The following is a 17345-nucleotide window of genomic DNA, read 5'->3' on the forward strand; positions in this document are numbered from 1 at the left end:
AACAGGTGTCTTTTATACAGGTAACAAGTTCAAACAGGTGCAATTAATACAGGTAAAAAGTGCAGAATAAGAGGGCTTCTTAAAGAAAAATTAACAGGTCTGTGTGAGCCAGAATTCTTGCTGGTTGGCAGGTGTTCAAATACTTATTTGCAGCAGTAACATACAAGTAAATTATTTTAAAAAATCATACATTGTGATTTCCAGATTTTTTTTATTTTATTTTTTAGATTATGTCTCTCACAGTGGATATGCACCTAAGATGAAAATTTCAGACCCCTCCATGATTTCTAAGTGGGAGAACTTGCAAAACCGCAGGGTGTTCAAATACTTATTTTCCTCACTGTATATATATATAGATAGATGGATATATATATATATATATATATAGAGAGAGAGAGAGAGAGAGAGAGAGAGAGAGAGAGAGAGAGAGAGAGAGAGAGAGAGAGAGAGAGAGAGAGATACTTTGCACTGGGATACCAATTAATTCAATTCAGTTTCAATTTATTTGAAAGGGACCATGTGCAATTAAAACATAAACGTTACCATTTGATGCACTGCACCAGAATTAGCCTTAGGCTCATTTACATCTGCAGTCCCTTGAACAACTACAAATTATAAAGAAGACAAAGCTCATACAGTCAAGGATATTTTACCATTGCATTATTTTTTAGAAATGGTTAAAACAACATATATATATATTTACTGTATGTATAGTGTATAGTTTTTAGGTCAAAAGTCAAGCATTGACATCAATGTGTAAAACTTTTCTTGACAGCACATTAACTTCAGCTCTACATACATGATTTTGACCAAACTTGGCATTTACATTTGTCAGTCAAACCAAACATGATTAGCTCTAGTGTCACAAAATGAAAGGTCATTTTGGTTGAAATGTCAACAAGGGACAAATGAGATTTTTTTCTAAAAGTGGTATCCACTAAAACCACACAGATGCAAAGATTTTAAATCATTTAAGGATGACACATGAGCAGAGTTTGCATTTCCATATATGCACATGTAGCTGCCTACCTTTTTTAGTGTCATGGTTAAATTCCGCTGAAAATTACGTAGAAACACTGAGCAGTGCAGGTAGCAAGGTGCACTGGGAGGGTGGAGGATAGAGGTCAGGCTGGCCCTTTCAGTGCCAAGCGTCTGTGGGGTAAACACAGCTTCACGGAGCCGGGAAGAAAAGGGTGTGTATGTGTGTGTGTTTAAGGCCAGAGGGGTCATTATTTGCCATCTCTGTGGGCGGACACATCACCTGGATGATTCCAGTGCACCGTCTGAGGAGAATATAAATGCAGATAGGTATTTGTGTATGGACACATGAAGAGGACACACCTCACGCCTCCCAGAAAAGCAAAGCAAGAGAAGGAGGCCGAGTCACAGCTTCACATTCATCAACTTTTGGACGTCCCACAAAAATTGAGTAATAGAGGTGAGTCAGACTGACAATTCCTAACAATTTCCAAAAACAGTACGGCATAAGAATCTGCCTCTGAGTCTTTATTATTATTATTATTATTATTAGTAGTAGTAGTAGTAGTAGTAGTAGTAGTATTACAGTTTAATTCTTTTGTCTTGAATGTTAAGAATTAAACTACATTTAATTAGCTTGAACAACAACAACAAAAAAACTTGATTGTTCTTACATTTCTTAAATGTAGTCTTTTGTGCAAAAAGAAATTTGTTTTGAAAAGTATGACTATGGATCAGATTATCAGATTTAAATCCTAATTACTGTCTGATTTCAGTCATATTGTTTTTAATCAATCAAAAGTACTGCTCCCCCCCCCCCCCCCCCCCCAGAACTTCAAAATTATCTTATATTCCTGCACCACTTTAATTGAGCAGTCAAGTAGTTTCTATGTAGGTTTAACATTAGTCAAAGCATTTTAACATATTACTTGGTTCAAAGAGTTTAGCAAAATGAACATACAATATTGGTAAACTCATCATCTGAACATCACATAACTGAATAAGTATTTTAATATTTGCTCACATTCGTTTTGTCCTAACAACTTCAATGTTACAGAAAGCACCCACGCCCTCTTTTTTTATTAATTCAGTCAAACATAATTGGGATTCATTGAGATTTAAGCTTTGATTATTAGCCATCAGTAAGTAAAACTGCAGACAAAAAAATGTACAAATTAAATGATTATATAAGTAAGTTTATTATATGGTACGTGATTTTGCCAACTTGTGATTGGCCCATTCGCCACTTTCTGAGCTGTATCACATGCCGAGTTGACCGCTGGTGCAGCCGAGTACACCTCGCGTGCAGCGTAGTGCTAGCCAATCGAGTGACGCCTTCTATCGATAACGACCAATCAGATAACGCGATACAACGCCTACTTCGGCCCGCTCCAAGTTGCGTCGTGCGTCGTCATGACGACGCCGTGTACACAAAGCAGTAGAAACTAAGGGCACAGAAAAACAAACAAACAAAAAAAAAAACGCTGCTGGCTGCTTGTCTTCTGTCACAAATGTGTTTAAATGCAGTCCATAAAAGTCCTGCTCACAGACTGATTGACAGGACATGTCCACATCAAGTATAACTCCAGATATCTCCACTCTCAGACGGTGCGCACGCGCCACTCGCGGTCAAAGTAGGAAAGATAAACTATAACAGAACTCAGAGCGCAGACCTGCAGCTCAGCACAAATATAAACTAGAAGATAAGTCAGAGTGCACAGCCTGTCTGCAGCCAAACTGCACTCTGATTCCTCTGTGCAGAGAACCTGCAGGCTGCACTCTCACCTTCTCTCTGCCCTCTGCTGCGCACCTGACAGACATTCCTGCGTCGTCATGACACCACAGGAAGCTGGAGGCAGCCCCTGTGTGAAAGGGGCTTTAGAGATTGTGCTCATGAAGTATTTTGGACCTGTTGGTGCAGTATGACAGTAATAATAAAGAGCTGAAACTTGAGATTGATTTTTCAGTTTTAGTATGTTTGACAAACTCCCATTTTTCTTGTTTACCATATAATAAAACAGTTATAGACTTTTAATTTCGGTGTACCCTTAATTATGCGGACCTGGTCAAGATGGAGTTCGCCTCGGCCGGTGAACTCCATCCTGACCAGGTCCGCATAATCACGGGTACACCGAAATTAAAAGTCTATAATTGTATAAAGTAATATACCCAGTGAGGCAGAAGAGACTTAACATAGCCACAGTATAAATAATAACAATACATAAAGTTAATGGTACTTTTAAAGGGTGATGTAAAGGCAGTGCAGAACCTAATTAGAGAAAAATACAAATATACAAATTAACTTGATTGCATCTCAAACATAGTACTTCTGAAGGGGCAGGAGAAAGGGTATCTGGTGTAAAAGTGGTGGAAAACTAACCTACAGGTCCATACTGGATGCAATGCTGTAACCCTGAGCAAAAATGGATGCAACCATGGTGCGAGTAATTTTTAGCCAAATAAAAGATAGTGGCTAAAAGTTACTATATATATATATATATATATATATATATATACGAGGGCTGTCCATAAAGTATAGGTCCTTTTTATTTTTTTCAAAAACTATATGGATTTCATTCATATGTTTTTACGTCAGACATGCTTGAACCCTTGTGCACATGTGTGAGTTTTTCCATGCTTGTCGGTGACGTCATTGGCCTGTGAGCACTCCTTGTGGGAGGAATCGTCCAGCCCCTCGTCGGAATTCCTTTGTCTGAGAAGTTGCTGAGAGACTGGCGCTTTGTTTGATCAAAATTTTTTCTAAACCTGTGAGACATATCGAAGTGGACACGGTTTGAAAAATTAAGCTGGTTTTCGGTGAAAAGTTTAACGGCTGATGAGAGATTTTGAGGTGATACTGTCGCTTTAAGGACTTCCCATGGAGCGAGACGTCGCGCAGCGGTCCCAGGCACCGTCGTCAGCCTGTTTCAAGCTGAAAACCTCCACATTTCAGGCTCTATTGATCCAGGACGTCGTGAGAGAACAGAGAAGTTTCAGAAGAAGTCGGTTTCAGCATTTTATCTGGATATTCCACTGTTAAAGGAGATTTTTTTTAATGAAAGACGTGCAGACAGGTCCGCTCGTCGGGACACAGCCGGCGCGGTGCGGCGGCACAGGAAAAACACCTCCGTGTTGATAACCATTTGTAAAATCCAGGCGGCTTTTGATGGCTTTCAGTGGAGTGAGTATATGAGAAATTGTTTAACAGCTGGACATGTTCCAACTTGTCCTTAAGGCTTCCAACAGAGGTGTTTTTCCTGTGGCGGAGCGTCGTGGCGGCTGTGAGCCAACGCTGCAATCTGAGAGCGCGCCGCGCTCTGAGTGCCCATTGACAGGCTGAAACCCCGCTGAAACAACCAGATCATTTCCAACGTGAAGGCTTTGTTGATCCTGGACGTCGTCTGACTTTCACAAAAGAGGCAGGAGACATGGACATCAGTACTTTTTCGGCACATTCTACTGTTACAGGAGTTTTTTTCATGGAAAGAGAAGCGGATGGATGCGCCACCGTGCCGCTTATGGCACGGGACAAAATCACCTCCGTGTTGGTCTCACAGGACGGCTTTCAGGTGGATTTCAGACGGCTGTCGGTTGCTTTTCAGTCGTGTGACTATCCGAGAAATTGAGCATGAGCTGGACATGCCCCAACATGTCCTGTGAGGCTTCATCATGGCGTTGCTTTGCGCCATGCTGCTCCGTCCTGATGCGTGGAATTCCTCCGCACGTCTGTCTTAATGTGCTGAAAAAGTGCTGATGTCCACGTCTTTTCACAATTCCTGTGCTAGTCAGACAACATACCGGATGAAGACAGCGTCCAGTTTAGAAATGAACGGCACATTCCACTGTTACAGGAGTTTTTGTCATGGAAAGAGGAGAGGAGGAATTCCGCGCATCGCGGCGGAGCCACATGGCGCAAAGCAAACGCCGTGATGAAGCCTCACAGGGCATGTTGGGACATGTCCAGCTCATGCTCAATTTCTCGGATAGTCACATGACTGAAAAGCAACCGGAAGCCATCCTGTGAGACCAACACAGAGGTGGTTTTGTCCCGCACCATGAGCGGAATGGTGGCGCAATCCGTCCGCTTGTCTTTCCATGAAAAAAACTCTTGTAACAGTAGAATGTGCCGAAAAAGTGCTGATGTCCACGCCTTCTGCCTTTTTTGTGAAAGTCAGACGACATCCCGGATCAACAAAGCCTTCACGTTGGAAATGATCTGGTTGATTCAGCCTGTTGATGGGCGCTCGGAACGCGGCGTGCTTTCAGACGCTGTGGGCGGTCTTTAAATCGGCTGGAGCACTCCTTAATCTGTGTAATCCCCATAAAATCGTCGCTGAAAGCCATCTAAATTTTCTGAATGGTGTCCACCTGGAGGTCTCTCACAGTTTCTGGAAAAATTTGATGCAGCAAAGCTCCAAATCGTTCAGACATTTATTTGCACTAAAAATCAGACTAGAGGGGTGGACCACTGCTCACACAAAGCCTGCTCACAGGCGAATGACGCAACCGACAGGCGTGAAAAAGCTCACGCATGCGCACGAAGGTTCAATCTTGGCTGATGCAATCACACGTGATTCAAATCCATAATGGTTTTTGCAAAAAATAAAAAGGTCCGATACTTTTTGGACAGACCTTGTATATATATATATATATATATACTCAACAAAAATATAAACGCAACACTTTTGGTTTTGCTCCCATTTTGGATGAGATGAACTCAAAGATCTAAAACTTTTTCCACATACACAGTATCACCATTTCCCTCAAATATTGTTCACAAACCAGTCTAAATCTGTGATAGTGAGCACTTCTCCTTTGCTGAGATAATCCATCCCACCTCACAGGTGTGCCATACCAAGATGCTGATTAGACACCATGATTAGTGCACAGGTGTGCCTTAGACTGTCCACAATAAAAGGCCACTCTGAAAGGTGCAGTTTTGTTTTATTGGGGGGGGATACCAGTCAGTATCTGGTGTGACCACCATTTGCCTCATGCAGTGCAACACATCTCCTTCGCATCATCCGTGAAGAGAACACCTCTCCAACGTGCCAAACGCCAGCGAATGTGAGCATTTGTCCACTCAAGTCGGTTACGACGACGAACTGGAGTCAGGTCGAGACCCCGATGAGGACGACGAGCATGCAGATGAGCTTCCCTGAGATGGTTTCTGACAGTTTGTGCAGAAATTCTTTGGTTATGCAAACCGATTGTTTCAGCAGCTGTCCGAGTGGCTGGTCTCAGACGATCTTGGAGGTGAACATGCTGGATGTGGAGGTCCTGGGCTGGTGTGGTTACACATGGTCTGCAGTTGTGAGGCTGGTTGGATGTACTGCCAAATTCTCTGAAACGCCTTTGGAGACGGCTTATGGTAGAGAAATGAACATTCAATACACGAGCAACAGCTCTGGTTGACATTCCTGCTGTCAGCATGCCAATTGCACACTCCCTCAGATCTTGCAACATCTGTGGCATTGTGCTGTGTGATAAAACTGCACCTTTCAGAGTGGCCTTTTATTGTGGGCAGTCTAAGGCACACCTGTGCACTAATCATGGTGTCTAATCAGCATCTTGATATGGCACACCTGTGAGGTGGGATGGATTATCTCAGCAAAGGAGAAGTGCTCACTATCACAGATTTAGACTGGTTTGTGAACAATATTTGAGGGAAATGGTGATATTGTGTATGTGGAAAAAGTTTTAGATCTTTGAGTTCATCTCATACAAAATGGAAGCAAAACCAAAAGTGTTGCATTTATATTTTTGTTGAGTGTATATATAGGTATACACACATTGTCATAGCATTTGTATTTCTTAGTTCCTGATGTAAATCCAGTCTAACAAGTGACTTGGAAATGTTCATGTATTCATAACCTGACTTGTTGAAATCAAACTAGCTGTAAACGTGATGCCATAGTTGTGCTATGCCAACAAAACAACGTACTTATGCATACAATTGTTTGACATTCATATTTTTATTTAATTTGCAATATGTTGTTAAAAATGTGTTTTCACTGTGAGTTTAAAGGGCATATTTTTGAGAATTTAATATAATGATGCCTGAGGATTTTTATTTTTATTTTGAGGTTATGAACTAACAAACATTTGTAAAAGCTCAAGTCGTTACAAACATTTCACATCATTGTAGCAGCTGCAAAAGCTTTTGCAACTGCTACTGTAGAAATTGCCACTCTTATAATAATGATTACAATAGTGGTAACATACGCACAGCTAACTCAAGCATTATTATAATAAATGTTCGTAATGCAAAATGAGTATGAATATCTATTTTTTATTTATTTATTTATTTTTTTACATTCTCAGAGAACAAACACTTTCTCATTAATTATTGCAATTGTGGGTAAAATCGCACTGGAATTATAACCACCATGGTAATAAACACCTATTGCATCAGTGCTTAAGCTGCAGCCGTGTCACTCTGGGCATGTCTGATCCCACCACATCTCACAAGTGAAGCAGAACAGCTTCTCATTATTGCTTGGCCGGGAGACCAGGCTTCAGAGAACTAAAAGTTGTTCTGACATAAAACATGCCAAATCACAGTGTAGAGCTTTGTAGTGACTGATAATATTAAATGGGCTTGGCCACAAAACAGAAGGTTTCCTGTTCAAGACCATGTGTGCCCGTTCTCCATCTGCTGTGGCGACCCTGAGCAATAAAGGGGGAAATCAAAATAAATTACTTTTTCATTGTGCTGTTTTGTTAAGGAATTAGTTACAGTAGTGGTTGAGTTAGCTCTGCAATCATGACTGCAATTGTAATCATTACTACAATAATGACAATTTTTGCAACAGTGAATTCACCACAGCTGTGAGTGAATTATTACAGGAGAAATTCACCTTTTTTCAAACCTAAATTTCATTTATAGATAACACTGGTCAACATTTTTTTTTTTCTGGCATGGACTTTGAGAACTGATTTAGGTTAATTTTGTGGTGCTGAATCTGAATCTGGTCTCAGATTTCTTCTATCACATCACGTTTTTTGCAATATGCATGTTCCGCATTGATGGATTATGGAAAAGTGGTACATTCACTCACGGGTTTCATGGCACTTATCATGCACAAAAGCATCTTCAAAAGCATAGTTTTTTTAAAGCAGGTTCACGAAATGTGAACAAGAGCCATAATATCGTTTATGGCACCGAAGAGTTGTGCGAGGCTATAGCTTTTGCTTCAGTGCTTGATACGAGAAATATGTTTTCATAGCTCAAAAACGTGATGTGATTGACAAAAACTAACACCCGATTTGGATTCAATGCCCCCAAATTACCCAAAATCCGTTGGAAAACTCCAAACAAGAAAAATCATGTTGATCAATGTAATTTAGTAGAGGACCCTCCTTTGAGTTCATGATCAATTTTCCAGGAGCAATTTTTAATGCAGATTCTTGGAGACTGGCCCAAAATAAGAGATTTTAGCTGGGGCATCTTTCTCAAAAGTGTGGGCTAACTCCACCAGGGGGCATTATTCAAAATGGCTGCCAGAAATGTATGATGTACCTTATTTTCACCTTTGGCCTAGAATATTCATATATTTCACTGGCCTAGAATATTCATCTTGGTGTCTAAATGTCTGTTTTGGAGGTCCAGGAATTCATTTCTGCCCTAAAAAGTAATTTATATGGAACACCAGAGGCAAAGGTCCAAGATGGTTGCCATAATGGCTACCGTAAATAAGAAAACGGGTATTATGCTCCTATTTGATACTAATAGGGCATGTAATACCTCAACCACAGGGTTTTTCAGAGTGTTTAGTCCAATTTTGTATGTTACAAAGCTCTAACATGCCTGTATATTGAGATATTCAAGATGGCGGCCAAAATGGCTACCACATATGGCCAGATGGCTACAGTTATCCCCCTCCCCATGAGTGATAAAAGCACATGTTTTGTGACAAGTTTGGCATATATCAATGAACATGAAGTGGATAGTCATACGTAAATGTAAAAGTCTCATTTCTTTTCAAACATTGATGTCTTTCACATACAATAATGTGTAACACCAAGTTCATAGCACATAAAATGTAACAATCGAGATAGAAATGTAACAACTTTATAATAACAAACAAGATTTATACACTCTCATTATCAATATGTCAGGTTCAGAGTCCTCCAAGAGTCAGGTAAAATCATCATTACAATACAGTCAAAAATCCTCTGTGTCACTGTAATCATCGTCTCCAATCAGACGTGTCATCTTCAACCACGTCCTGCAAGGATCCCAGAAGGTCTTTGGGTAGGCATGGCTTTGTGTATCTAAGGGGGACACATTTACATTGTCAAGTTTCCAACCACTGTTTAGTGGTGATGGGATCAGCTCTTTCATGTGAAAGTAAAGAAAGCGATGAGACTGGTAGTTAACTCTCTGCACTTTCAGGTTGTGGGAGTCTCTGTCAGGAGGATTCTTGATGTTGATTTCTTTTTGAGACTCTTCCACTTCAAAGCACTCGCCTGCCCTAGTGTCTTGCTGGATTTGTCACCGTAGATGTACCGTATGGTGAATAAGGCCATCTTGTCCAGGACGTCTTGTGAAGCAGGAACTAACTTTCCCACAGACTGCAGCATTTCCCTAGCTTCGTTGCACAAACCTTTGCTGAACACAGATAGCTTTCCATGACCATAGAAGACCGAAGTCGTATCACAGCCACTCAGAACATAGAGTTGTATGATGATATCCTGCACAGCTCGTTCATCCTCCTGCCATCTGGTCTTGGCATTCTCGCTGTGTGCTTGTTCAGATTCACTAGACATGGGAATATCATGCAATGAAGATCTCACTTTGTTAACAATATTAACAGTGTGGGTGTGAGTGAGCAGCATCTTTTCATTTTTTAAGATCTTTAGCCAACCAGCCTTCAGCTTGGAGCCTTTGTTCATGGTCATTTCAATCCACAGGTCTAGAGGCAGGCACGAGTAGGGCTTGCATGTCATGGATTGAGTAAACACGCCAGTTGCCATGTAGTGAGCTTTGTCTTCTGGAAGACTTTCCATCTCCAGGAATCATGAGCCTGACAGAAGCCTTGAATGCATCCCAATCTTGTGTTTGCAAGGCATGGAAGTTCATCATCAGAGTTTCAGTCATGACCAGAAAGCTCAGCCAGAATCTTGCCATGGGACTGTCACTGGTTTCCAACTGTTCCAGTTCCTGGGTGACCATGTTCATGACTTCAGGATCTTCTTCCAGTACCTCATACGCATGTTGACGTTCTTCTGCTGATCTTGCTGAATCCTGAAGTACTTGCAGGTTTGCTTTCACATCATCAGATTGAATCCCCCTGTCATTCTCCATGGCAAGTTTCACAAGTCGTCTCATGAGGGCTTCATACATGAGCCAGAGACATCTCATTCCTCGCTTGTAATGTTTCCCTCGAAGGGCCTGCTCCACTGATCCCTCAGCGATCACTCCTTGCTGCTACCAACAGATCTGACAAGCCTGATCCCTGAAACCTCTTGTACATGGCTGACATGAATTAGCAGTGCATGTGAAAGGGTCCTATGAATGGACAAATTATAGCAAAACCATGTATTACTATCATTCATAGTGAAAATAACTGTAGCCATATGGACATATGTGGTAGCCATTTTGGCCACCATCTTGAAAATCTCAATATACAGACAAGTTAGAGCTTTGTAACATACAAAATTAGACTAAACACCCTGAAAACCCCTGTAGTTGAGGTATTACATGCCCTATTAGTATCAAATAGGAGCATAATACTCGTTTTCCTATTTACGGTAGCCATTATGGCAGCCATCTTAGATTTTTTTAATAATGCCCCCTGGTGGAGTTAGCCCACACTTGTGAGAAAGATACCCCAGCTAAAATCTCTTATTTTGGGCCAGTCTCCAAGAATCTGCATTAAAAAATTGCTCCCGGAAAATTGGTCACGAACTCAATAGGAGGGTCCTCTGCTAATTTGAGGGTGATCTTTTCATCACTTGGGGAGAAAATTAATTGAATCATTACACAATTTATTGAGAATACAAACAGCAAGCAGAACCCAACCAGCTCACTCTGACAACTTTCTGGTTTGATCCAAACACCTTGACACAATTTTATCCTATTAGCTATGAAAATCTTGAGGACATCATACACCAGCTAAACTCCATCTCCTGTTTCTTAGATGCTCTACCCACAGGATTCTTCAAAACGTCTCACATTAGCCTCAGATGTTAACTTGTCCTTTCAGTCAGGAGTCTTCCCACAGGCACTGAAAACTGCTGTTATCAAGTATTTGCTAAAAAAAATAACGATCAGGACAAGTCACAAACGAATAGTTATAGGCCAATCTCAATTCTTTCATTTTCAAGTAAAATTGTTGGAAAAAAGTTGTTTTCAAACAGGTTAATGACTTCTTAACACAGAACTACTGCTTTAGTGTCTGTCAGTCAGGTTTTTGGCAGCACCACAGCACTGAGACTGCTCTTGTTAAGGTGATTAATAGCATCCACTTATACAGAGAGAGCAGTAGCACCTCAGTGTTAGTCCTACTGGACCTTAGTGCTACATTTGATACACTTGATCATAACATATTACTCCAAAGATTAGATAACTGGGTGGGACTTTCCAATACTGTAATTCATTGGTTTAATTCTTATTTAGAAAACAGGGACTATTTTGTTCCTATAGGTAACGTTAAGTGTAAGCAGACAAAAATCACATGCAGAGTTCCTCAAGCCTCTGTTGTTTAACATCTACTGTATATTCTCAGATAATAGAAAACAATAATATAAGTTACCACAGCTATGCAGATGATATACAATTATATATCACAGTTTCATCAGGAGACTGTGGTACTATACAGGCACTGGCTAAAAGCATTGACCAATTAAACAAATGGATGTGCCAGAATGTTTTGCAGTTGAACAATGACAAAACGGGGGTAGTTGTTTTTGGACCTAGGAGAGGAGTTTGAAAGTCTGTCGACAGCTCCATTCATTACATCTTAAAACCTCAGAGCAGGCTAAACATTTAGGTGTAGTCATGGGCTCAGATGTCAATTTTGAGAAGCATATAAAGACAATTACAAAGTCAGCCTACTATCATTCAAATAACATATCTAGGATAAAAAGACTGATGTATCAGCAGGACCTGGTATGCATTTGTCTTTAGTAGGCTTGATTACTGTAACAGTATCTTTACAGGTCTGATTAAAAAAATCTATTAGACACCTGCAGCTAAATCAAAATGCCACTGCTCAAGGCCCAACCAAAACCAAGAAAATGTACCACATCACTCTAGTCCTGAGATCTTTACACTGGCTCCCTGTCTGTCAGAGGTTAGATTTTAAAATTCATATGCTAGTCTATAAAGCTCTAAATGGTTTATGGCCAAAATATATCAGAGACCTCCTCAATGAGTATGAACCATCTAGAACACTGAGGTTATCCGAGTCAGGTCTGCTCTCCATTCCTAGAGTCAGAACTAAACATGGAGAAGCAGCATTCAGTTTCTATGCCCCCCATATCTGGAACAAACTCCCAGAAAACTGTAGATCAGCTGAGACACTGAGTTCATTTAAATCAAGGTTAAAAACTCACCTGCTCACCATTGCTTTTAACTACATTATCTTAAATCTAACTAAATGATTGGTTCTGATGATGTTTAAATTGTGTACTCAACAAAAATATAAACGCAACACTTTTGGTTTTGCTCCCATTTTGTATGAGATGAACTCAAAGATCTAAAACTTTTTCCACATACACAATATCACCATTTCCCTCAAATATTGTTCACAAACCAGTCGAAATCTGTGATAGTGAGCACTTCTCCTTTGCTGAGATAATCAATCCCACCTCACAGGTGTGCCATATCAAGATGCTGATTAGACACCATGATTAGTGCACAGGTGTGCCTTAGACTGTCCACAATAAAAGGCCACTCTGAAAGGTGCAGTTTTGTTTTACTGGGGGGGGGGGATACCAGTCAGTATCTGGTGTGACCACCATTTGCCTCATGCAGTGCAACACATCTCCTTCGCATCATCCGTGAAGAGAACACCTCTCCAACGTGCCAAACGCCAGCGAATGTGAGCATTTGCCCACTCAAGTCGGTTACGACGACGAACTGGAGTCAGGTCAAGACCCCGATGAGGACAACGAGCATGCAGATGAGCTTCCCTGAGACGGTTTCTGACAGTTTGTGCAGAAATTCTTTGGTTATGCAAACCGATTGTTTCAGCAGCTGTCCGAGTGGCTGGTCTCAGACGATCTTGGAAGTGAACATGCTGGATGTGGAGGTCCTGGGCTGGTGTGGTTACACGTGGTCTGCGGTTGTGAGGCTGGTTGGATGTACTGCCAAATTCTCTGAAACGACTTTGGAGACGGCTTATGGTAGAGACATGAACATTCAATACACGAGCAACAGCTCTGGTTGACATTCCTGCTGTCAGCATGCCAACTGCACGCTCCCTCAAATCTTGCGACGTCTGTGGCATTGTGCTGTGTGATAAAACTGCACCTTTCAGAGTGGCCTTTTATTGTGTGGCAGTCTAAGGCACACCTGTGCACTAATCATGGTGTCTAATCAGCATCTTGGTATGGCACACCTGTGAGGTGGGATGGATTATCTCAGCAAAGGAGAAGTGCTCACTATCACAGATTTAAACTGGTTTGTGAACAATATTTGAGAGAAATGATGATATTGTGTATGTGGAAAAAGATTTAGATCTTTGAGTTCATCTCATACAAAATGGGAGCAAAACCAAAAGTGTTGCGTTTATATTTTTGTTGAGTGTATATTCTTTTCTTGTTCTGTTTGATTGTCTCTGTAAAGCACTTTGAGTCACCTTGTTGTTGAATTGTGCCATACAAATAAATTTGCCTTGCCTTTTAAATTACAGCTAGACAAACCATTAGGGTACTGTTGTTCTACAGTGTGCCTACTGAAACATGTAACAGTTTAGTACCATAAAAATATCACAGTACTGTCCCAATGTTAAACTGCAGTAAGCAGCTGTGGTTGCCAGACCACTATAAATTGTTTATTGTAAACTAAATCAACTCAACTCAAACAGTACAGTAACACTGTAGAATTGCCTGTAAATTAAAACAGATATTTGTTACAGTGCAACTTGTCATCACTAAATGGTGAAATGTTATTAGAAGTCTGCAGTTGCACAGACTGTTATGCCGTCATCCCCTTACATTAACCTCTGACTGGCATTGATCTCCACTAAGACATTACAAGTCGAGTACTGAGGATGGGCTGAATCTTAAGAAACAACACATTCTCACTCCCAACTCATCACATGTTTTTGCTTGGTTAGTGGCCCTTTGCGTCACTACGTGATGAACTGAGTAACCTCTTTGTGTCATTTTGTGATGCATTTTAATATATAGTAGCATCATTTCTCTCTGACAGTAGAAATAACTGCTTGACTTCTGGACCATCAGGAAACATTTGTCTATATTTGGATTATGGTTATGGTCATGACCAAAGTTAAGGTTAGGGTTTCTCCATGCATCATCTTCTTCTATCGTGTATCGTCATCATATATCCAGCATTGTGTCGTGTAGCCACACCCTCATCTCACGTCCCACTCGGAAAAGGCCCTCCCCTGAAGGTGGTCTGTGCAGGAGACAGGCGGCGATAATGTGGTTGGCAGTTTGCTCAGGGTCCCCGCACTCACACTGTTAAGCTCCACATCCGTGCATCATGAAATGATGCAAAGAAGCTATCCGGCTTCTGACATGTTGACTTCTGTCAAAGTAATGTGACAAGCTGGGAGTGAGAATATGTTGCACAGAACAAGCGCCAATGGAAAAAAAAAAATTCTCCTGAGTTAAAGGATGACCCCAAAGCAGCTAAAAATACAGCCTAGGTTGTAATTTCCAAGAATTCCCCTTTAACTATTATTAATTGTGCATTTATGGTGTTGTTTCTTTTTTCCGTATTTCATCAGTAACAGTTACCAGCGTTTATTTAAATGTTTGTTGGCTTTGAACCAGGGGCCCATACAATGTATTTATGCATAATCCTGTAATTTCTCTGATAGGTCACTGGCTCATAGAAAATGTTTGAAAAGTTGCAGAAAAAAATCCAAGACCATCTGGCTGAACGAAGAAGTCAACGAAGCAGACTTGTGACCAAAGATGGCCGCTGCAACATTGAATATGGAAACATAAAGTACAGCAAACACTTTGCTTTTCTGGCTGATTTCTGGACCACCTTTGTGGAGATTCGGTGGCGTTTTGTCATGTTGTTTTTCATTGCCTCTTTCACCCTCAGCTGGTTCATTTTCGGCTTATTGTGGTACTGGATAGCTCGCAGTAATGGAGACCTGACGTGGCAAAACAGTCCTGAGAACCACCGTGTGTGTGTTAACAATGTTGTTGGACTCACCACAGCGTTCCTGTATTCACTTGAAACCCAGATGACTATTGGGTATGGTGGGCGAGCGATCACACCTCAGTGCGCTGGAGCTGTGGCCCTCATCATCATACAGTCCCTCCTTGGAGCAATTATCAACTGCTTCATGTGCGGCATCATCCTTGCCAAAATCTCTTTACCCAAAAAGAGGGCTAAAACCATCACATTTAGTGATATGGCAGTCATTAGCCCAAGACATGGTGCTCTTTGTTTATCAATCAGAGTTGCCAATCTACGCAAAACCCTAATGATTGGAAGCCAGATCTACGGTAAGCTCCTTAGAACAACCACCAAGCCCGATGGTGAGACAGTCATCTTGGATCAGGTGAACATCGACTTCATGATGGATGCTGGGAAGGACAATCTCTTCTTTGTGTGCCCTCTCACACTGTACCATGTGATCAACAAGAGCAGCCCGTTCTTTGAGATCGCAGTGGACACGCTCCACAAGCAAGAGTTTGAACTGGTGGTATTCCTGGATGGCACAGCAGAGTCCACCAGCTCGTCCTGCCAGGTCCGGACTTCCTTTATTCCTCAAGAGATCATGTGGGGCTACAACTTCTTACCCATCATCTCCCGGACCAAAGAGGGCAAATACAGAGTAGATTTCTCAAATTTCTCCAAAGTGGTGCCAGTGGCCACTGCACACTGTGCCTACTGTTTCCACAACATCGAGGGAAACCATCATCATTCCAGAGATGGACAAGACAACAAGTGTTTCGATGAGGTGATTGACATCAATGTAACCCCAGAAAAACCAAGATGTAAAAAGTCCAAGCTCGGGTCGCATGTCTAACAGATGAATTATTTCAGACTGTAAACTGGTGCTGGAAGTCGGAGGGGTGGGGGGGGCGGTGTTTCAACACAGTGTGTTGTATTTACATATGAAATAGAGAAAATACTTGACAATGTGTGGGTTAGGTGACAAAAACCTGTTTTCAGACCACATTGTGGAATACCAAGAAGCAGCTTAAAAGGAACGGAAAAATACAGATTTCCCAACTGTTTGATAAAAATGTGTGCCCGTCCTGTAAATGCAGATCATGCATTGATTCAAATGTACATCTGGCCTTGCACGAGTTTTACAGTGATCTGAGATACATAGAAACATAATATTTCTAGTTACTATGTTCAATAGTTTTTCAGTGCTGCTGTATTTAAAGAAGCAGGGTTGGGCTCAGTCTTTTCAGTGTGTGATGTATCTGTGCTTTTCTGCTTGAGTGAATGCATTGTGAGCAAGATCCCAGGAAACACTTCAGTGATGGCTGCATGGAGCAAAATCTATTTTGTTTGCAAGTCGTTTGGTATTTTAACTTCAGGGGGGACAGGATTTCAAATAAAAGGCATTTTTGCATTAAAAAACCACTTGTGTCGTTCTGTGTATTCTAAAGTCTGGTACCAGGATTTTGCCTTAAAAGGTCAGAGAAGCATCATACCACAAGCCAACAACTTTGGTGAGTGGTATGTATAAACAAAGTGAAGTTGTGACAGCAAACTGTGATATGCAAGGAGCAATGGCAAAATGCCAGAACAGCTTTATTTTGCTTGCAGGTTCTGAACATGAAACCAAAAATCTCATTTTTTCCAAGAATCTGCAAAACCTTGTTCCATGTTTGGCATCTGCATGGTGCAATGCAATTCAGAAACACTCCCCTCAGAACGTACGGTGCATCCGGAAAGTATTCACAGTGCTGCACACGTTCCACATTTTGTTATGTTACAGTCTTATTCAAAAATGGAGTCAATTCATTATTTCACTCAAAATTCTACTCAACACCCCATAATGACAACATGAAAAAGTTTGTTTTGATTGTTGCAGATTTATTAAAAATAAAAAAAAACTCAACCTTTGGAATAAGGCTGTAATATCACGAGATGTGGAAAAAGTAAAGCACTGTGAATACTCTCTTGATGCACTATATATATATGCACAAAATATCAAGCATAACTTTTTTGTATTATGTAAAGAAAAAGA

At 41.0% G+C, this 17345-nt stretch overlaps 1 protein-coding gene across 1 annotated transcript; it reads left to right on the plus strand.

The window, feature by feature from the left end:
• Positions 1-1226: 1226 nt before the first annotated feature.
• kcnj1a.1 (potassium inwardly rectifying channel subfamily J member 1a, tandem duplicate 1) lies at positions 1227-17117 on the plus strand. Its single transcript, XM_034168002.1, has 2 exons — positions 1227-1438; positions 14997-17117. Exon 2 carries the CDS (start codon positions 15015-15017, stop codon positions 16164-16166), a length of 1152 nt encoding a protein of 383 aa, XP_034023893.1. The 5' UTR covers positions 1227-1438; positions 14997-15014; the 3' UTR covers positions 16167-17117.
• The last annotated feature ends 228 nt before the right edge of the window (positions 17118-17345 follow it).

Source organism: Thalassophryne amazonica, chromosome 4 (genome assembly GCF_902500255.1).
Source record: "Thalassophryne amazonica chromosome 4, fThaAma1.1, whole genome shotgun sequence".
NCBI lineage: Eukaryota > Metazoa > Chordata > Actinopteri > Batrachoidiformes > Batrachoididae > Thalassophryne > Thalassophryne amazonica.

What these genes read in the sequence shown, in the direction of transcription:
- kcnj1a.1 (XM_034168002.1), top strand. Translation starts at nt 15,015, where the DNA reads ATGTTTGAAAAGTTGCAGAAAAAAATCCAAGACCATCTGGCTGAACGA.